Source organism: Oreochromis niloticus, linkage group LG4 (genome assembly GCF_001858045.2).
Source record: "Oreochromis niloticus isolate F11D_XX linkage group LG4, O_niloticus_UMD_NMBU, whole genome shotgun sequence".
NCBI lineage: Eukaryota > Metazoa > Chordata > Actinopteri > Cichliformes > Cichlidae > Oreochromis > Oreochromis niloticus.
In genome coordinates, this window is record NC_031969.2 from 23,157,297 (window position 1) to 23,179,066 (window position 21,770).

At 36.6% G+C, this 21,770-nt stretch overlaps 2 protein-coding genes and 1 long non-coding RNA gene across 6 annotated transcripts; all 3 read left to right on the plus strand.

The window, feature by feature from the left end:
• Nucleotides 1-533: 533 nt before the first annotated feature.
• On the plus strand, nucleotides 534-8,625 carry LOC100698034 (adhesion G protein-coupled receptor E1). Of its 3 annotated transcripts, XM_019357836.2 has the most exons (20): nucleotides 534-695; nucleotides 772-941; nucleotides 2,290-2,385; nucleotides 2,676-2,819; nucleotides 2,932-3,084; nucleotides 3,201-3,347; nucleotides 3,512-3,640; nucleotides 3,774-3,817; nucleotides 3,921-4,028; nucleotides 4,248-4,401; nucleotides 4,606-4,728; nucleotides 4,818-5,008; nucleotides 5,114-5,275; nucleotides 5,380-5,574; nucleotides 6,383-6,600; nucleotides 6,716-6,776; nucleotides 6,868-6,959; nucleotides 7,095-7,263; nucleotides 7,347-7,436; nucleotides 7,766-7,870. In XM_019357836.2, the coding sequence occupies exons 2-20, from the start codon at nucleotides 911-913 to the stop codon at nucleotides 7,805-7,807; spliced, it is 2,349 nt and encodes a 782-aa protein (XP_019213381.1). In that variant the 5' UTR covers nucleotides 534-695; nucleotides 772-910; the 3' UTR covers nucleotides 7,808-7,870. The 3 variants fall into 3 exon arrangements, with proteins under 3 accessions (XP_019213381.1, XP_019213380.1, XP_019213382.1); XM_019357835.2 differs by having other exon boundaries at nucleotides 569-941; nucleotides 7,766-8,625; XM_019357837.2 differs by lacking the exon at nucleotides 3,201-3,347 and having other exon boundaries at nucleotides 570-941.
• Nucleotides 8,626-11,332: 2,707 nt separating this feature from the next.
• Nucleotides 11,333-16,226, plus strand: LOC109201914 (uncharacterized). 2 transcript variants are annotated; one of them, XR_003219848.1, is made up of 5 exons: nucleotides 11,333-11,386; nucleotides 11,485-11,525; nucleotides 14,009-14,092; nucleotides 15,718-15,807; nucleotides 16,100-16,226. It is a non-coding gene; the product is annotated as an uncharacterized LOC109201914 (long non-coding RNA). The 2 variants fall into 2 exon arrangements; XR_002061841.2 differs by having other exon boundaries at nucleotides 11,345-11,525.
• Nucleotides 16,227-16,401: 175 nt separating this feature from the next.
• Nucleotides 16,402-21,183, plus strand: LOC106098004 (CD97 antigen). Its single transcript, XM_019357839.2, has 15 exons — nucleotides 16,402-16,510; nucleotides 16,629-16,757; nucleotides 16,890-16,933; nucleotides 17,034-17,138; nucleotides 17,838-17,991; nucleotides 18,101-18,223; nucleotides 18,312-18,505; nucleotides 18,585-18,749; nucleotides 18,845-19,039; nucleotides 19,187-19,404; nucleotides 19,486-19,546; nucleotides 19,672-19,763; nucleotides 19,998-20,163; nucleotides 20,239-20,310; nucleotides 20,547-21,183. Exons 2-15 carry the CDS (start codon nucleotides 16,742-16,744, stop codon nucleotides 20,586-20,588), a joined length of 1,647 nt encoding a protein of 548 aa, XP_019213384.1. The 5' UTR covers nucleotides 16,402-16,510; nucleotides 16,629-16,741; the 3' UTR covers nucleotides 20,589-21,183.
• The last annotated feature ends 587 nt before the right edge of the window (nucleotides 21,184-21,770 follow it).

Sequence of the window (21,770 nt, forward strand, 5' to 3'; positions counted from 1 at the left end):
CATACAGACTATATACTATGTAGAGGAAACAAAATAGTAGCAGCCTTCTTTGTTTAATTCTTTCTAAATAAAGCTCAATGCTGTTGCCATTGTTACATTGTCTAAAAAAATAAGCAGTCAGAGGCTAAAACCATGTATATGTCATCATCATCATAATCAGCAGACTGTGTGCCTATGGGAGGGTATACCAGCTGGCAGGACACTGTAAAACAATGACTAGCCTCACAATCTAAACTTTTAACCCCCTGTCTGTTCCCACATTAAGTCTAAAAGAGGAGAAAGTTCAAGTGACAAGTGAGCTATGGCAAAAACAGACATAAATTATCAGGGTTGCATAATGTAGTAGCATATTGCTGCAGTTGTGGAGTCGTCAGAAATACTGGATTTTCTCTGTCACCACACCCCACCCCTCAAAAAGTTAGTTCTTAAAAAGCAACTTCTGGTTGTACTCCCATAAAAACTTCTGCGTCAGAGGACTGATCTTATTACTGTGTGTGTGTTAGAGTGAGCGAGAGAGAGAGAAGGAGAGAGAGAGAGAAACTCCTCCCAACTAAAATTCATAGTCACCACACTATGTCACCTCAGTAGTCAGACAGGCAGAAAGAGAAAAGGGATAGTTCAGTCTGTGATGTGATGTGTGTTGTTGGGGAGTGCTTCAGTCGCTGAGTTATTGGTTTGCTGGTGTCAGCATAAAGGTTAGCTACTTTTTCTATATCAGTTCATTTGACTGGTGGATTAATATTTATTATTTTTCCATTTTTTAAATTACAGAAATAAGTTAAAGAACCTTTGAAAGAGTCGAGAAGAAGAGAAAAGGTTGGGACAACCTAAAAGTAGATAATTCTGCAGTTTTTGTCTGGGTTGGTTAAACTTTCTTTAAACGGGTAAGGACTCTTTTTGCTTCTTCACCATGACGTGCAGATGGAAGCTTCTTATACTGGGTGAGTCACATATGTGGGAGATGGAATGGAAAACATTATCTTTTAAGATTTTTTTAAAGGATCTGAATTTAGGATGACATCTTAGACAAAAACGTTTTCAACATTTTCATTGAACTGCTGTCTAGTAATACTTAAGCTGTCTAAAATCTCTATGTCTAAACAGCAGTTTTTGTTTTTCAGACATAGACATTTTTGCTTTTTGTTGTATTTGTTTAGTCACTTTTCTTTGAGCTAAAGTCAGCCAGCATATTGTCATTGACAAAATTATAGTAAATTAATAAAAGTTCTCAGAGAATTTCTCAATTTTTTGTCTGATTTCTCATTTCATCTAAACTATAATTCCAATTTTTCATGAGACATTACAACCATGTAACATTCGTGCAAACAATGTTTGCAACGAATTCCATGATATAAAAGCCCAGTTATTACTCTCTTGGCTGACTGCGCATCGTGCTACACATTAATTCTCACTTCATTACTGTTATCTGGTAATTTTTCCTTCTTATTTCTGAATGACACAGTTCTGACAGCTGATAGTTCTTCTAAAAAGACACTAGGGACTGTCGTTTCAGTGCACAGCACTGCTGCTTCACAGCAGGATGATCTGAGATTCAGACCCAGAAAGTGCCCTTTTGTGAAGAGTTTGAATGACCGCCTTGTACATGTGCAGGTTTTCTTTGAGAGCTTACTAACCGTACACTAAGTCAGGGTTCGAGACTCGCTTAGAAAAGAGATTCTTATTCTCAGAGGTTTCACTGGTTAGAAAACTAATATTGACTTGACCTTTATACTTAATGTCTCTTTTTTCTCCCCATCCTCCACCATCCTGTCAGCTATACAGAAAGTTATATTTAGCAATTGAAAAATGTAGCAATGTTTTAACTTCTTCAAATTAAGTCAAGAAACAAATGAATAAGTGTTGCTGCATCTAGCAACCAAAAGTTTTAAACTGGCAACAGTTTTCTTTCATGGAAAAAAATAAACTGTGAAAACAGTGACAGAGGTGTTTCAGTCTCCACCCCCACCCCCACCCCAAAAAAGAAAAAGATGCAGCATATTTCTGAGCAATAACAAGAAATTAGTTATTTGTTTCGAAGATCACACTAAATTTATTTGTGTTTTTAAATAGCCAACTTTATACTTACACCTGAGTCTTAAACGACTCAGGTGTCATAGAGAATGAGGGCCTTTGCTTTTTCTTCCCAGACCTTTTACTATCACAACCATTTTTGTGCAATTTATATGATAAACAAAATTCATAATCAGAATAAAACATCAGAATAGATTAATGTTCAAAAGGTACTGAACTATAGTATACTAGGCTGACAGTTCTCTGCTTGTTTTTCAGCTCTGTCTTTCTTCCTCATCATGGTGCTGTCGGTATCAGCAGACTGCCCTCAAGGATTTAACAAGAAAAACAACAAAAAGGAAACAGACTGCACTGGTATGAAAAACTTTACAAAACAAAACATCTGAGACTTATTCAGTAATGGAAATGTGAAAGTTGAGCAATGTGTGCATTTTTATTTAAAAAATTTAAACATATAATATTTATAATATTTTAAATTATTTTTATGAAAAAGAAACAAATATGTGTTTTAAATTTTTTCTATCAAAAGTTTAGGTTTTTGATTTTCAAAACATTTTGTTTTTAAATCTACAACAAATTCATATTGAAGCGCATATATATGCAAATACATCCTTTTTACAATACATTTTTGTGTCTTTACAAAGATATAAACGAATGTGAAGAGGATGTGCAGCGATGTGGAGAAAATACAATCTGCATGAACACAAATGGAAGCTACAACTGCCAATGTAAAGGTGGTTTCAGAAGCCCAACAAGGAAGGTGAATTTTACAGATGGTAGATGCATAGGTAAGTCATCTCAAATTTATGGTGATAACAACTCTGTGGTTGATTTGGAGAAAGTTTATGTCATACAGTCATAACTTATGTAAAGATTAAAAGTCTCTCTCTTTTTTTTAAGATATCCAAGAATGTTTGGAAATCAAAGACATCTGTGGACCTAACGCCAAATGTGAGAATGCAATCCCCTATTACTCGTGCACCTGTGATGATGGATTCATTTCTACTACTGGGAATAAAACCTTTCGTCATGATCAAAATGCTACATGTGAAGGTAAAATGTTGTTCTCATTGGTGCTGCCATTTTAGAGTGATCTCTTCTGTTTAAGGTGATGGCAGAGGATTTTTTTTTCGGAGGTATTCTTACATGTCTTCTTCCTGCTGCTCTAGATATTAACGAATGTCAAAAAGGAAATGCCTGTGGTCAGAATGCATTATGTCACAACACACAAGGCAGTTATTACTGCGTCTGCAACGCTGGCTTTGGATTGAAATCTGGCCGATTAAACTTCTCTGGGAATCTGGAGCAATGTGAAGGTGAGAGCTACAAGTATGACACTGAAATTTGTACGGTATGTAGGTATTGTTATATAATAAAGCAGATAGATTTGCAATGTTTATAAACTTACTATAGGGGTTCATTAGATTTAATAGTAGAAGCATAATTTTATTCTAGTCATGTCTTCTTCCTGCTGCTCTAGATATTAACGAATGTCAAAAAGGAAATCCCTGTGGTCAGAATGCATCATGTAACAACACACAAGGCAGTTATTACTGCATCTGCAACGCAGGGTTCACTAACTATGGCAAAAAAACGTCACGGTGTACTGGTGAGAATACTGTCCATCATCCATTATTAAATTGGGGTTCTTCCCAGTAAATGCAACAAAAACAAACAGAACACTTATTGAATAACTCTGGTCATCCGTAAGCAAATTTATTTATTAAACTTTCTTTCTTCAGAATTAAACTGTGATGTTTTCAAAGCTATAAACGGGCTGGAAGAGGTAACTTCACATCACAAATAGTTAAAATTATCAAAGTTCAGCACATATTATGAATAGAGTTGCCTCACATTTTTGTTTTATCCACCACCAATCTCTCTTCTAGAAGTTTCCCATTGTGAAGCAGCTCAATAAACGCTGTCAGGAGCTCACAGGGGACAAAAGTCAGAATCACTCTGATCAAACAAACCAGACTGAAGAGGACTTATTGAAGGTACTACTAAATTCAGAACATTTTAATCTTACTGCAAAATAAATAATCAGGTTCTTTGAAACCAGGCAGGAAAATAATGCTCTGCCTCTTTCAAACTGTCACATGATGCTCAGATGTCTCATAGACCGTTTACACTGAGGTAGCCTGAAAGTCTGCCTCAGTCTGACTCTGTTTCTTGTTTCTCATGGTCTCCTCTCTCATTCCTCTCTTTGTCTGTAGAGATTGCAGTCAGAAATAGATCGGCTCTTGTCCAGTGAATTTCTCAAAGACAGAAGAAGAGTCTCCACCTTTCTGGATTTGGTGGAGAAGATTCTGAGGCTAATTGGAGCCGTGACGGAGATGCCAGGGAGAAACACAACTTCCACTCACACAGGTTTAATAAAAATTTGCATTTGCAGCAGAATTTAAAAGAAAAAACAAACCAACAAACAAATATGTCCAATTCAGGTAGATATGTTCAAATATGACAGGAGGTTTTGCCTAGAGCTTGTACATTTAATATTAATTACATTTTCTTCAGCATTATTGAACAAGCAGTGTAAGATAAGAAAAAACAACAACATTTATCTGGTTTCAGAGCTGGAAATGCTGGTAGATCACGGGTCTGTTATACCCAAAAGAAACACAACTTTATCAACTAAGCATGCTAAGTTGGACATCCAGATGGAAATGGCGGCTGGAGAACCTGCCTATTACCCTGGTAATGACATGTCAACAAATATCAAATTTGTGGCCAATTTCATCACGTTATGACACACTCCAATTATTTTCTCCTTTTTTTTATTTCAGGCTTTACAACAGTGTCCTTGATGAGCTACTCAAACCTGGAAGACTCTACAGATACCTTCTTTGATGGGATCAAACCACAAAAGAACCAGAGCTTTAAAATAAACTCCAAAGTGGTGACTGTCACTGTTAGCAACAGAAATACAAGCCACCTCAAAACGCCAGTCAAACTGACTTTGGACCACTTGATACAGGTAAAGAGGAGAGCTTACTACTAATGTTTAGGGACTGTGTTAATCTACCTTGACAAACAAGAATGGCATAACAGTCAGTATCTCTGGTGTACATCTGTTTAACAGAAAAATCAAACACACGTCTGTGTGTTCTGGGATTCCTCGGTGAACGAAGGATCATGGTCTGATCGTGGCTGCAGTGTGGTGGAGTCAAACCCGGAATATACTGTGTGTTCCTGTAATCACCTGAGCAGCTTTGCTGTACTGATGGCCCTCTATGAGATGGAGGTTAAAACTAATTATATATACCATAATGCTTTTAGTTCAGAATTAGTTTAAACTTCAACCCATTTTCATACAATAATGTTACCATTCTTTCTCTTCCACAATAGAATAAGTTCGAGTTGCAGCTGATCACCTGGGTGGGCTTGTCCATTTCACTGATTTTCTTATTCATCTCCATCCTGACATTCTCAATGATCCGCTCCATTAAAAGCACAAGAACCACCATCCACCTGCATCTCTGCATCAGCCTCTTCATTGCAAACCTTGTCTTTCTAGCGGGAATCTCTCAGACAGCGAACAAGGTAAACAGCAACTCCACATTACATCAGCATGTATGCATTAGCAGGAGTTTCTTCCACCTTCAAATATAACAGAGAACTATATACTAAGTTGCAGCAAAGCTACTGTTAAACACCCCAACTCTGATCTTTGGGCTGAAGGAATAACAACACTCAGTGTATAAATGCTCAAGCAACAATCTCTTTAATCAGTACAGTTCTCTTTATTCCATACAACACTTTGAGCCTTACAAACGTCCGGACGGGAGAGGTGCAAGGGAGGGTGTCCGGCAAAATCTCGAAGTGTCTGACCGTTTCTCACATTCTTATAGATTCAGCCCCCCTCCAAACTAAGCATTCACATTCTTTCTCTCTCAGTGAGCCTAAGTTACTACCTTGGCTTCCTGTGCAGTATGTTTTGTTCTTTCTACAATCAGAAAAGCAAGGCCATGATTCTCTGCAAACAGTATTCTCTTTATAAATCAACAGTATGAAGTACCATAGAACAGTGTAATTCATTCACAGTAAATCAGCAGTCTAATGTAATACAAATCAGTCTAATCAATCTAATAATTTCACCTTCTAACTCAGGAGTATAATGCAACCTAAAACTATATAATGATTTTATAAGCTTAAATCAGAGGTATAATGTAACATATGACAGTGTAATAATCTCACACTACTGAATTATTAATAAGAGATATTAATAAGAGATACATAGAAGACATATAAACAACTGAGGAATTTCTAGACATTTCTCTCTCTTCATATTCATCCCTGTTATTCATGTCTGTTACCCTGATCCTCCTCTTTCCTTCTCTTTCCCTATTAGGCTGGCTGTGCAGTGGTAGCAGGAATCTTGCATTTCTCCTACCTGGCAGCGTTTTGCTGGATGTGTCTGGAGGGCATTCAGCTGTTCAGGATGGTTGTCCTCGTCTTCAACACCAACTTTAAAACCCTCCACATGATGGCAGTTGGCTATGGTGTTCCAGCTGTTATCGTTACCATCTCTGTCTTAGCTAATTCTGGAGGATATGGCACTGAGAGATAGTAAGTTTCCCCAGTTCCATGTCCTGATAATTATATTGTTTTATCGTTAATACAAGTTTGAATTACTTATTATTTTCGCATACAGTCTGTTGAAAACTCTTGATGTGCATTTCAGTTGTTGGCTAAATCTGGATATCATTTGGAGTTTCTTTGGCCCTGTCTGTGTCATCATCCTTGTAAGTATTTCGGAAAAATAATTATTGAGTTTAATGATGTCCAAAATGGTGACTTGTGTGATGTTTAAACCTCATCTCTTTGGTCTTTCAGATAAACATTTTCTTCTTTCTCATAACTGTGTGGAAGCTAGCACAGAAGTTCTCAAGTTTGAACCCTGATCTTGATAATCTGCACAAAATAAAGTAAGTCACAACTGAACCTCAGGCTGCCCACGCTAAACGCCCCACACAATTGCTGCGTGGAAAGTATAACGTAATCTATTGCCTCACCGAAGTACCTCGCACATGACATGTATGCGTCTTTGTTGCCTCCTGCAGGGCATTCACCATTACTGCAGTGGCACAGCTGTGTGTTTTGGGCATCATGTGGATCTTTGGTTGTTTCCAGTTTGAGGAAAGCACTGTAGCCATGTCTTACCTGTTCACCATTTTTGGCAGCCTTCAGGGTGTTATGCTCTTTATCATGCACTGTCTGTTTTCCAAACAGGTTAGTCACATTTGTCTCAAAAGTAACGAACACGTTCTGCTGTCTTTAGTGGTGTCCATACTTAAAGGATTTTCTGAATTTAGGTGAGAGAAGAATATGAAAACATCCTGGCCAGATTCTGTGTGCCTCAGAAGAAGAGCTACAAAGAGTTCAATTACTCCAGCAAAGCTCAAGTAAGCAGCTATTTATATATTCTATTCTTTTTTTTTTTTTTACTTTCTCACTAAGCAATATTAAAGTGAAATCAAACATTTATTATGCACATTGATAGAATATTCATTTCATTTTGATTCATTTTGAACATCTGATCTGTTATGGAACTACTACTTAAATTTTAAACCCTTTCAAAAACGAAACTCAATTCTTTCCCATTGGTTAAAGAAGACAATAAAATTTTTCTTTTTTATACTTATACAACTGTTCCTCAACTGTTCCCTATACTTAAGGAACAGTTGAGATGGTTTTCACAGCTGATTGAACTATGCCCCTTTGTCATCTTCAGGCATCCAAGAGCAGCCAGGACACAGGAGAGTCTCATTTCTGAGAAGCTAAAAACTGGCTTGAGACAAACTCTGATTTGCTGGAGACTTTCAGTCATTGGGACTTATTGACGTCCCACTTATAGCGCACCTGTTTGCACCTGTTTGCACCTGTTTGCTTTGTTGCAAAATTTCGTAAATATTATCATTCTTTACTACGTGTGGGCCTTTATATTTTAAGTCACTGAGTTATCTATTCAAATAATTTCAACTTACAAAATTCTTACAAAGGAAGTGTTTTTTTAAGGTTGTCAAACAGGAAATGATGTAAATAGTTTTAGAAGCATAAATCTACAAATATTAAAAATTTTCATATATGAAAAAATGTTTTCAGATTATCATAATTGTGTAAAGACCTGTTGTATCAGGTAAATTTAATAATGCTAATTCTTTAATTCAGGTACTGCATTTAATGAGCAATCTGAAACATATTTGCTGCAAAGCACCTTCTTCAACCACTTCTTCAAGCTATTGAAAGACCCACAATAAGAGGACAATTATGAGACCGAAACATATATTTAAATGTTTTAAAAGTTTGTGTCTATATTGCTGAGCAATTTTCCTGTGTTTTTATTCTTGACTGCATCCATTCTCTGTGTTTTATCATGAAGCTATTTTAGAAGATTGTAAATTTTTTTATTGCATTTACAGTTTGCAATTACTTCTTTATTTATGTTTATTGTTAAAAACCTTTTTTTAATTACGAGTTTTTAAATGTTCTCCTAAAAGTTTTAAAGTAAATAAATATTCTGATGTATATCATCTTTAGTGATTTTAAAATGTATTGCATTTGATATAGAGAATAAACTGTCAATGAACACCAGAAGGACAACTTTTTGACCATTATATCAGAACACAAAGCTTTAATTCAATGTTAAAGCATTTTCATAATACAGACTGCACCTTATGGTGTAATTTCCCCATATTTCGCATGTGATTTCAATGTCATGTTTTTGAAATCAGGGTATAATTTTCATTACCTAAAATACGTCCTTAGTAGACAATAACTTTAAGTATTTTAGAGGAAAAAGACATTTTAAGTACTATATAATTTCAGTGTATTTTAGAAAAAAGAGCAAATAATGTTTCCCCATTTTAGGTTGGAATTAGAAAGTGATTCTTGATGTGTATGCCATAGTCGCAGTAAATAGTCAGTTTTACTCTCATGCACAATTGATTGTATCTGATGAAGTGTTGATCTGACTTTCCTGCATTATAATTATCAATGCAAAAAACACTATCAAATATTACAAGACTTAGGCCGTGTGATTTCCAAGCGATTTAACCAAAACATGTTTACATGTTTTATATATTTATTTATCTTTGTTTTCTGTCATAAACATTCAGGGTCTAACAAGATTTCTTTCAAAGGAAAAGAAAAATATAAAAACAAAATGGATCTTTTAGTGAAGAAGAAGAAATATTGCCAGTTCAATAGTGTTTCAGATTCCTTTTTAAAAAACTTTTTATATCTTGAAGGTTTATGGAGTCAGGTGGACTGAGGAGTTTTAGACTCATTACGATAATGTTTATGTTTTCATGTGAAATTAGTCCTGTAAATGTAGTTCCATTCATTTACACTGCACACGTTAGGGGCTGCTTAGCAGACCAGACGGATGAGTTTTCTTTAACGTCACCAGTTCATACCCAATGTTTAATGTCGTCCATTAGATTTGGAGTGTTTTTGTTTTATTTTGTACTTTTAGACTCATTTTTTGTCCTGTTTAAGAGTCACCAAGAGTAAATTAAGATATATAAATAATTAGCTTTGAGTTATCATATTTTAAACAACATATTTCATAACACATATTGAAGCTCAGATTTATTTTATTTTGTAATTTGACATGGCAAGACCATTTTTAATACTAATAATAAATAATAATAATAAATCAGATAAAGGCAGTGTGCCACAGCTGGTCTGTGGGCCTCTCATGTTCATGCTGTGGTTGGTTCGTGAGCCAGCCGCAGAGGAGTGCAAAGTTATAACATACAAAGAGCTGAAGTGAAACCAAGTGTTAAAAATAACAAAAATAAAGTATCACTGCAGCCCATAGGCAAGTTTAGACCCTTTTGAGCACCTCTAAACATAATTACATTAATAATAGTAATACTAGTCCATTTTAGTATTATTTTCTGACATTGTCTTTAAATATTATATTTTCGATATGTTATATTATATAAATCAGTCACATAGATCATGTCCTCCAGCAATGCGTAGTCAACAACTTGGAGAACTGCACGGCACCGTCTCCCGTTGGTGACCCCTCACCCCTCTGCCCGACAAAAAAATGTACACAGACAAACATCTGTAGCAGCATAAAACCCACTTTAGAGTCACTTGGTGGAGTGCTGGAGAGTGGGACTCCATTGTTCTGCTGGGGGACTTCAATGCCTATGTGGGAAACAACAATGAGACCTAAAAGGGCATGACTGGGAGGAACGGCATGCCCGATCTTAACCCAACTGGTGTTCTGTTATTGGATTTCCGTGCTAATCACAGCTTTTTCATGACAGACACCACGTTCCAGCATATGGACACCCAAAGTTGCAGATCAGTGATCAACTTTGTTATTATATCCTCAGCCGCCATATTGGACATTTGGGTGAAGAGAGGTGCTGAGGTGTGAACTGATCCGCACTTGTTGGCAGGGGAAAATAGTGGACAAATATAATGTACCCAAACATATAGTGAGTGTACACTGCTGGCACAGATCACCTCTGGTAGAGATTCAGGAGCATTCAGAAAAAGGGTGAGGAAATAGCCCCTCCATTGCTGAAGCTGCTGCAAAGAGCTGCAGCTGCAAGGTTCAACTCAATTCCATTTTATTACAGCACCAAATCAAAACAACAGTTGCCTCAAGGCGGTTTATACCCTAATGTAAAGACCATAATACAATAATACAAAGAAAACAGAGAAAAATCCAACAGTCATGACCCATTACGAACAAGAGCTCTGGTGACAGTGGGAAGAAAAAACTCCCTTTTAACAGGAAGAAACTTCCAGCAGAACCAGGCACGAGCACATGTGTCTTAGTCTCCGTCTCAGTGTTCTTGTCACTTGTTTTACTTTGACAGGCACCTGTCATGTGTGCATCATGTTCAGTTTTGCTTCCCCTGTCTCTGCCCCGATTCCCTCTTGTGTGTATATCGTCTGTGTCTCCCTCCATCCAGTGTCAAGATCTCCCTCATTTCTCTGGCTGTGTCTACTGTCTGTTTGTATTTCCCAGTTTAGGTTCCCTGTTGTTTCCTAGTTTAATGTCTTCTGTGAATCCAGGAATAAGCCTTCATTTAGAGTTCAGTTCTGTCTCTGAGAGCTGCATTTTGGGTCCAATCCTGCCTGCCAAACACAGTTCCATGACAGGGGTGTATTCTGAAGTGCTAGCAAAATAAAGTGCTGCTATACTGTTCATGTAAAAAAAAAAAAAAGATACATAGTCTTTAAAAAATAGTAGCGGAAGCAGGAAGCGATAAACACGTGGTCTAATAAAAATTGAACATCCCTGGTGACATGATGATATCGGCAGATAAGAATTTGACGTGACGAGAAAAGACAGATAGCCAGAGAGAGAAAAAGATCTGGTCATGTAATGTTAAGATCTTTGCATTTTTAAATATATATATATTTTTACAATATTAGCCTAACTTGTAGCTATTTTTACATTTTCACTGATTTCATCCATAGAGATCTGCACATTGCTTCCACGCGGAACCTGCTGATACTGGGTGAGTCACATCTATCATACATTTGCACAGGAGTAACAGGGAGAAAATATTTTATAAAAAGTTACATACAAACCTTTCATAGCTTTTTTCATGCTTTCCATATTAAATCTAAGATTTTATAGGTTTTTTTTGCAATTACTCAACTACAAGTGGACTAATGCCTTGTAATACAGTAATACACAAAAACTATGTGCACAGATCTGCATGTTTGCATGTGCAGGGATTTGTTTTATATATACTATAAATGACAATAAAGATCACCTTCCACCATAACACCTTCTACACCCTCTTTTTCCGCTTCCTTTCTCAACTACTTCTCTCCATGTTCAAATATGGCAGTGGCTGAACTGTCTCAACAACTGGGTCCTCATTTTCCAAATCCTGACATTGTTTTCCACAACAGTTCATTTTGCTTCTGTCCAGAACGTAGGGTTAGTGGCTTGAAGCTAGGCTTAAGGACATGATGGATGATGACTTACCTCACAAGGTTAACATGCAAAAAATGAAGTGAGAACATGAATTAATTCATTTAAGATTACATATATGGTTAGCTGACTAACATAAAATATGTTTTTACTTTCTTTCTTTTTAAATGTTTTGTGTTTTACACATGGGAAGCTTTAGTTTATAATAACAAATTGGGATCTATTAAGACTTCACAGGAGAATGTGAGCATCTGCCTAACAATCCTGACATGTATTCATTTCTGAGACAGGGCAAAATGGTGCTACGGGTGGTTAATGTGTGCACTTTCATTTTTGCTTCATAAAACATACTATTTACAGATGCTCTTAGGAAAAACTTTTGATGAGCGGTGCTTTTTGTGTTTGCGCAACAAACTATTTATAAAATCATCTTTCCGTTATAAAAGATAAGCATCAGTTCAAACCTATAGCTCCACTCAGTTTATTATCAGGGCTGTTTCTACAGCCTGTTACATGTTGTCTCCATGTTGTCCTTCAAGTCTCCCTTTCTTGAGTGCTACATTGTTTAATAGACGTTTTTTTTTTGTCATGCTGACTGATTTCCTGTGTATGGCTATTGCTTTTTTTTTTTTTTTTGACTGATTTGAACTGAGGGTTTTACCCTGTCTCTGTGTGTTCTGTGTTTTTGACCTCCTCCTGCAGTGATGGTGACTTAATTACAACTTCACTATAACAAAATTTACATAAATGAATAAATAGTGTTTTGCCAACCAAACTTTCATTTTCAAATAATATCCGAGCATAATGGATTATTACTGCTATCATTTTGGTAACTTGGGAATCATTCAGTCTGATAGATGTAAATATATAAATGCTGTAATAGATTAAGAGCGCTTGAACATGTTGTCCTACTCAAGGACCATTTAAACCTGCATACCAAGTTTGCAGCCAGTAAATAAGAAAATGTATGAGCTTTTGGTCATACGTTGTCAGTATATATACTATATGTAATACTATATGTAACAAAACATTACGTTCTTTCATAGCAAATATAGTTCAGTTCCTAGAGGAAATACAGTTCACCTCACACCACACTGGTGATTACTGATGGTACTGTTGGCTAAATCTGAGGAAATTAAGTTTTTCACAAAACTTTTATTTTTTTTCCTTTCTCTAGTACTAGTATCAAGTTTCTATTTGTTACGTTGCCACGATGAGGTCTAGGGGTGTGAGTGTGGGGACCGGTAACAAATGGGTCCAGAATCGAATGAAAGGAAACCAGACGGAGTGTTCAGTATATACAGTTTTATTACAAATAATCTTAACTTAAAGAGCCGGCAACACCGTTTTACCAATAATGCCAAAGAAAGAAAGGAAGCAGTCGCAGCAACAAAGGAAAAAACTACCAAACAAATAAGGGAAACACTTCACACTTCTCAACTCCTCACCACGGGGAAACACTTCCGGAGCCCACAAGCCCATCTACTCACGACTCGAAGGAGCCTGTCCAAAACCTAGGGAAAAACGTGTAGAGCCACAGGGGGAAGAAAACCAACTCACTCACAGTTCATCCCCAGCTTATATAGCCTCAGAGAGGTGATTGCTGACTGGGCCCAGGTGGTAAATGAGGCTAATCAAAAGCAGCTGTGTCCTGGGGAGAGAGAAGAGTGAGAGAGAGAGACAGAGGGGTGGAGCAAGGAGAGGAGGAGGCGGAGAGAGAACACCACAGCCACACAAGGGCAATTTCAAGAGGAGGCCCTGCTAGGGCCCTAACCAGCCATTTTGATTTTTAAATGCATATCAAATTCATTTTGAAGCATATATTTGTGCAACTACATTGTTTCACATTATTTTTTTTATAAATAAAAATTACAAGCCATGTAGAGAAATATCAAATTCATACTGAAGCACATATTTGTACAAATTCATCCCTCAAATTTCTGTTTCCTTAACAAAGATATAAATGAATGTGAAAATTACAAATGGTGTGAAGAAATTACAGTCTGCAACAACACAAATGCAAGTTTCCACTGCCAATGTTCTCTGCTTGTTTTTCAGCTCTGTCTTTCTTCCTCGTCATGGTGCTGTTGGTATCCGCAGGCTGCAATCAAGGATTCAGCATGAAGAAAAAACAATGCATGGGTATGAAAAACTTTACAAAACAAAACATCTAACACTTATGTGTGCATTTTCATTTAAAAAATACAAACATATAACGTGTATAATCTGTTAAAATTATTTTTGTGAAATATCAATAACGAGTATGTATATCAAACTTTTTTATAGCATCAAAATGTCAGGAAGCGCTGTGTGGCAGGCAGGAGTTGGACCCAAAATGCAGGCGCTCAAACTCGAGGGATGAACTCAGAATCACAGTTTTATTGGCTGGCAGAAGAAAAGCATACAATACAAAACTACACTGGGAAATTATTAGGCTAAACACACAGGGAGATTCACACAGCATGATGGACAACACGACACTGACACAGAGAAACACGGGGCTTAAATACAGTGGGGAATAACGAGGGAATGAGACACAGAAGGAGAGCACAGCTGGGGGAAATCAGAACTGAGGAGACAAGAAAGCAAAGTAGGATACACTCACATGAGACACAGACCTTCAAAGTAAAACAGGAAGTACAACACTGAGACGCGAACTTGACATGGTGGCGACAGAGCGACTAAGAAACAGACATAACCATAAGGCAGAGAACTCTAAGAACCAAAAGACTAGAGATGATAAATAATATGCAGAGGGAATCCTGGAACACAAGAAACTAGACTCAAGCGAGTAACAAAAGACCAACCATGAGAACATAATTCACAATACAGAGTGACAAAAAACACAGGAAACTCAAAACATGCGAAGACACAGACCAAGAAACACGGACTTAACACAGAACAGAAGGGGCACAGAGAAACATGAGGGGCAAGGGATCAAAACTAGAAACCATAGAATAAATCACATGAGAACTCAGCAAAATACAAAAATCACAAAGAACTAAAAACGCTGGGTCAGGAGACCCAGGACCCTGACACAAAATTCATTTTGAATTTAAAATCTATATTAAATTCATATCGAAGCTCATATTTATACAAACACATCCTTTCGCATTTCTGTGTCCTTAACAGTAAGTCTAACAGTGAGTGACAGTAAGTCAGCAAATAAATGTTTAAGTGTTGCTGCATCTGGCAACCAAAAGTTTTAAACTGGCAACAGTTTTCTTTAATGGAAAAAAATAAACTGTAAACACAGATGTTTCATTCTCCACCCCCTCCAAAAAAGAAAAAGATGTGGCATATTCCTGAGCATATTCAGCTGACTGGGTAACAATAGATTTGTTATTTGTTTCAAAGATTACACTAATTTTAATTGTGTTTTTAAATAGCCAACTTTATACTGCACCCATCAGCTGTCAGTTAGGAGTTCAAAGTAAATTGACTGTGCACCCTCCCAGATGTAATAATGGTTTGTTTTGTGCTCTGGCATGTAATGTTTTCTCACTCATAGGAAGCACAGTTCTCCAGACACCAATGTGCGGTTTATTTTGAATCATATTTCAGAAGCAGGAATAATGTGAGGAAATTAGGATAGAGAATGAGGGCCTTTGCTTTTTCTTCCCAGACCTTTTACTATCTCAACTGTTTTTGTGCAATTTATATGATAAACAAAATTCATAATCAGAATAAAACATCAGAATAGATTAATGTTCAAAAGGTACTGAACTATAGTATACTAGGCTGACAGTTCTCTGCTTGTTTTTCAGCTCTGTCTTTCTTCCTCATCATGATGCTGTCGGTATCAGCAGGCTGCCCTCAAGGATTTAATTATAACAGGACGATAAAAAACTGCTCTGGTATGACAAACTTTACAAAACAAAACATCTGACACTTATTCAGTAATGGAAAATGTGCACGTTGGGCAATGTGTGCATTTTTTATTTAAAACAAAATTAAACATATAATATTTATAATCTCTGAAATTATTTTAATGAAAAAGAAATAACAAATATGTGTTTTAAACTTTTTCTATCAAAAGTTTGAGTTTTGGTTTTTCAAGGCATTTTTATTTTTAAATCTATAACAAATTCATATTGAAGCACATATTTATGCAAATACATCTTTTCTTATGTCTGTGTCTTTACAAAGACGTAAACGAATGTGAAGAGGTTGTGAACCTATGTGGACAAAATACAATCTGCTTTAACACAAATGGGAGGTACTACTGCCAATGTAAAGATGGTTTCAGAAACCCAACAGGGAAGGTGAATTTTACAATTGGTAGATGCATAGGTAAGTCATCTCAAATTTATGGTGATAACAACTCTGTGGTTGATTTGGAGAAAGTTTATGTCACACAGTCATAACTTATGTAAAGATGAAAGGTCTCTTCTCTTTTTTTAAAAGATATCTTTGAATGTTTGGAAATCAAAGACATCTGTGGATCTAACGCCAAATGTGTGAATACTATCCCCTATTACTCGTGCACCTGTGATGATGGATTCATTTCGACAACTGGGAATAAAACCTTTCGTCATGATCAAAATGCTACATGTGAAGGTAAAATGTTGTTCTCATTGGTGCTGCCATTTTAGAGTGATCTCTTCTGTTTAAGGTGATGGCAGAGGATTTTTCTTTTTCAGAGGTATTCTTACATGTCTTCTTCCTGCTGCTCTAGATATTAACGAATGTCAAAAAGGAAATCCCTGTGGTCAGAATGCATTATGTCACAACACACAAGGCAGTTATTACTGCGTCTGCAACGCAGGGTTCACTAACTATGGCAACAACATGTCACGCTGCACTGGTGAGAATACAATAAAAACTGAACTTTTCCATTTTAACCTGGTTTTCTTCAAAGTACATACATGAACAGAACACTTCAAGAAAACTTCATCATCAGTAATCAGTAAAAACATTTAATACTTTATTTCCTCAGAATTAAACTGTGATGTTTTCAAAGATATAAATGATGCAAAAGAGGTAACTCCACACAAGACACAGTTATATCACGAGTCAAAATATATTTGAAATGCGGATTATTTGAAAGTTTTATTTCATCATCCTCCAATCCCTCTTCTAGAGATTTCACATTGTAGATGGCTTAGTGAATTACATGGAAAAAACCTGTCAGGAACTTTCAAACAACAAAAGACCAGTACACCTGAATGGAGAGGAGACTCTAAAGGTACAACTAAAGTAAACTGTAGTCTTTTCGGGGGGGGGGGGATAGAGTGTTCAGATTTCTTGTAGACGGTTTATGTTGACCCCACACAGTTACGATTATGTCCACAAACATTTGGACAGTAACAGATTTCTAAGAAATATTGTTCTATACTGCAATAGATTTTAAATGAAACATTTAAATGCAATTAATGCAATTAAAATATGTGCTTTAAGCTGTAATTCAAGCTAAAGAAAGTATTGCATTAACTCCTAAATAATGATTGCATTGTTCACACATAGTCACACACATAATCACAAATATCTCTTTTTTTGTCTCTGCGCCTCTTTCTGTCTTAAATGCTGAGTGAGGAGCATTCACAATCTGGCTTTTTCATGTAGTCTTCTTTTTCTCATTGTGCTGGACTTGGATAATCAATTTGTAAATGTGATATGCCAACCTACTAGAGGGTGTTCTTCACTTGCTGGATGTTAAGGTGTTCTTTTACTGGGTGAAAAGTTTTCAGCAATCATCCACTGCTGTTGTCTTCTGCTGCCTTTTTGTGTTGCTGAGCTCATCATTTCATTCTTTTGTTTTATTTATGTGAGATAGACTAAAGCCCCCTGTGACCCTGAATGTGTGTCTGCGTGTCTGCATGTGTGTAAATATTGCCTGACTTAAATGTATTTTACTCCATCTTCCTCTCTTCCCCTGTGCCTGTAGAGATTCCTGAATATGACTGATGAGCTCTTGTCCAGTGCATTTCTTAATTATAAAAGGAAAGTTTCAGACTTTCTTGACTTGGTGGGAAATGCTCTGAGGCTCATAGGACCCTTGACTAATTCTTCAAGGATTTATATCTCCTCCACTCACACAGGTTAAATAGAAATTAGAAGAAAATAAATCAATTCAATTTTAGATTATTTTTAGTGATATAATATTAGGAAACAGGCAATGCATGTTCAGAAAAGTCTGTCTGGTTTCAGAGCTGGACATGCTTGTACACAAGGGGCCTGTTATACCTAAAGGAAACATAACATTATCAACTAAGCATGCTAACTTGGACATCCAGATGGAGATAGCTGCTGGAGATCCTGCCTATTACCCCGGTAATCACATGCCAACAAATACTGCATTTCTAACCAATTTCATCAAATTATCAGCCACTCTAATGATGCTCTCCTTTCATTCTTACAGGCTTTACAACAGTGTCCTTGATGAGCTACTCAAACCTGGAAAACTCTACAGATGGCTTCTTTAATGGAATGAAACCACAAAAGAACCAGAGCTTTAAGATAAACTCCAAGGTGGCGACTGTCACTGTCAGCAACAGAAATACAAGCCACCTCAAAACGCCAGTTAACCTAACTTTGTACCACCTAGAAGAACAGGTAGACGTTATCTCTTGTTTGTTGTTTCAGATTGTGGTGATCACTTTTGCCAAAAAAAACACATATATTTGTTTTATAGGCAAATCAAACATTCCACATCTGTGTGTTCTGGGATTCCTCGTTGAACGGAGGATCATGGTCTGATCGTGGTTGCAGTGTGGCGGAGTCAAGCCTGGAATATACTTCCTGTTCCTGTAACCACCTGGGAACCTTTGCTATACTCACGGCTCACAATGAAATTGAGGTTTAAACTAATTAACCGCAACATTTAAACCTCAGACTATTTAGTAGTTAAACCTTTAATCCCCTTACATGTACTTTCATTTACTTTCCCAACAGGAGAAGTTTGAGTTTCATCTGATCATATGGGTGTTCCTGTCCCTTTCACTGATTTGCTTATTCATCTCCATCTTGACATTCTCAATGATCCGCTCTATTAAAAGTCCAAGAACCACCATCCACCTGAATCTCTGCATCAGCCTCTTCATTGCAAACCTTGTCGTTCTAGCAGGAATCTCTCATATTGAGAACCAGGTAAATACTAACAGTGTTTGCTGCTCAGATGAATGCAGATGCAGATTTTTTTACTTAACTTTAATTGTGATGTAAAGGGACAAAATGAGGAAAAGAACAGAAGTTTAGTAAGTCTAGTTGGGCAACATCTCATCTCTTCTCCATTAGGATGGCTGCACAGTGGTGACAGGGATCCTGCATTTCTCCTATCTGGCCACATTTTTATGGATGTGTCTGGACAGTGTACAGCTGTTCAGGATGATAATGCTTGTTTTGAACACCAACTTTAAAACCCTCCACATGATGGCAGCTGCCTATGGAGTTCCAGCTGTTATTGTTGCCATCTCTGCCTTAGCTAATTCCAAGGGACATGGTACTGAGAGATAGTACGTTTCCTCTATTCCTAAAATTTTATCATCAATTTATCCTTGTATCCCTATCATATTAACTCTTAATTTGCATTTCAGTTGTTGGGTAACCCAGGGATTTATTTGGAATTATTTTGGCCCTGCATGTGTAATCATCATTGTAAGTAAAGTTGAAATTGATTTAGGGAAATGGTTATAGAGTTAAATGACGTGTAAAAAACAGCTGATTTAAACATAAATGTTGCTTTTTGTTGTTTGTTTGTTTGTTTGTTTTTGTTTTTTCAGGTAAACATTTTCTTCTTTTTCATAACTGTATGGAAGTTAGCACAGAAGTTCTCAAGTGTAAACCCTGACCTGGATGATCTGCACAAAATCGAGTAAGTCACCAATAACCCATAAGCTGCGCATAAAAATCACTATCATGATCCTGTTTAGTTTTGGTTGTGCTGTTTAGATTATTTCTTACATTGCTTTAGAATTTTTTATCTAGGTTTTGGAATTTTGTTTTTGGATTGGTCCGTAGCCAACAAAGGCTTATTTTGCAATCGGTCATCTATTTTCTGTAGCCCACATTTGGGTTTTCATTCTTGCATGCAACGTGTTTTCTGCAGGGCATTCACCATTAGTGCATTGGCTCAGCTATTTGTATTGGGCAACACCTGGATCTTTGGTTCTTTCCAGTTTCAGGAAAACCATACAGCCATGGCTTACCTCACCATCTTTGGCAGCCTGGAAGGAGTTATGCTCTTTACCGTGTATTGTCTGTTTTCCAGGCAGGTTAGTAATATTCATGCTTAACTAAATGACAAGTTTTTGCCTCTCGGTAAAATTTCATTTATATCCTAATTTTAGGTGAGGGAAGAGTACAAACACGCCTTGACCAGAATTTGTGCTCCTCGGAAGAAGAGTGACAGAAAAGCTCATGTAAGCAGTTATTTACTGAAGTTGATGGCACAGATTAACATTTGATTGGCAGTGGTACTGCCACAAACTGTTCCTGAAGTTTCATTTTGAACACCTTTAAAATTTGACCATTTTGTTTGTTTGAAGATGATAAGCTGTTGTGAAGGACACAAGATGTGAAGTGAATAAAATCCTCCCGTTATAATGAAAGACATTTTTGATCACTTTTTGAATATTCTTCATTTTGTCATCATCAGGTTTCGAAGAAGGCCCAGGATACAAGAGAGTGTCAACTTTGAGGAGCTAGACAGTAATATATATATATGGGTGTGCATATATATTTATATCACCTGCCAGCTAAAAACTGCTGACATGTATATTTCAATTTTTGTACTGGATAAATATCTCTTAAGCAATCTTATAAACGTGGAGGGATGAGGACTTTGTGTACTTGTTGATTTCTGTAGAATTCCCCCGGTCATTTCTGAAGCGGAAATTGAGTAAATTGAAATATAACCACTACATGATGCTAGCACACCAGAAAAGAAGGCTGATGGTGTTGCTGATAAGACCACTAACAGTAACTTCACTCAGGAAACACATCTGGTGTCCCGTGTTTCAAATATTATAAACAGTGAAGGTTGAACGGGTTGACCAGGTTCGTTTTTTTTTCTTTTCTGTAATACAGTTGCAAAGAGCATTTATAATGTACAAATTAAGAAATATAAAAAATGTAGTATCCTCATTTTGAATGAGCGCTTCTATGATTTGTTTATATTATATTTTCACACCAATATATAATTTATGTAATATCTATCTATAGCTATAGATGCCAATATATAGACATGTATAATCTGTAACATGATTTTATGAAATAATATTGAATAAATGAAATCTGTGTTTGCAACAAACTTTTTCTCTTCTGTGTTGAAGGCGATTGCTTAAGTTTTTTTTTCTCAGTTCTTCTTAAATGTCTTCTATCTGCTCATCTAGACATTAACAAATTTCAAAAAGGAAATGTCTGTGTTCACAATGCATCACGTATCAACACACAAGGCAGTTATTACTGTTTCTGCAACGCTGGCTTCAGACTAAAATCTGGCTGATTTAAGTTGTCTAGGAATCTGGAACAATGGGAAGGTGAGGGCTAAGTATGACATAATGCAGCAAAATTTTTATCGTCTCTAGGCATTGTTATATAACAATATAATTAGATTGGTAATATTTAGAAAACTACTATAGGGGTTGATTACATTAAATTGTAGAAGCTTAATTTTCAGACAGCTGCATATGGTCAGAAAGAAAAGTACACACAAACTTGGAAGAGTTGGCCAGATTTGTAGTGAAATGGCTGGGAATGGACAGATGCAAGGGTATTGATGATTACACCCTAGTTCAATAAAAAGGATGTATGTTGTATCACAAGACACAATGAGACAGCTCATCAATTTGTTCATCTACACGGGGCATTTTGTAGAGGG

Coding starts and splice junctions, on each gene's coding strand:
- LOC100698034 (XM_019357836.2), top strand. CDS start 911: ATGACGTGCAGATGGAAGCTTCTTATACTGG. Junction 3,818..3,920: donor CTATAAACGGGCTGGAAGAG/GTAACTTCACAT, acceptor TCTCTCTTCTAG/AAGTTTCCCATTGTGAAGCA. Junction 6,601..6,715: donor GGATATGGCACTGAGAGATA/GTAAGTTTCCCC, acceptor TGTGCATTTCAG/TTGTTGGCTAAATCTGGATA.
- LOC106098004 (XM_019357839.2), top strand. Junction 17,139..17,837: donor ATGGAGAGGAGACTCTAAAG/GTACAACTAAAG, acceptor CTGTGCCTGTAG/AGATTCCTGAATATGACTGA. Junction 18,750..18,844: donor CGGCTCACAATGAAATTGAG/GTTTAAACTAAT, acceptor CTTTCCCAACAG/GAGAAGTTTGAGTTTCATCT.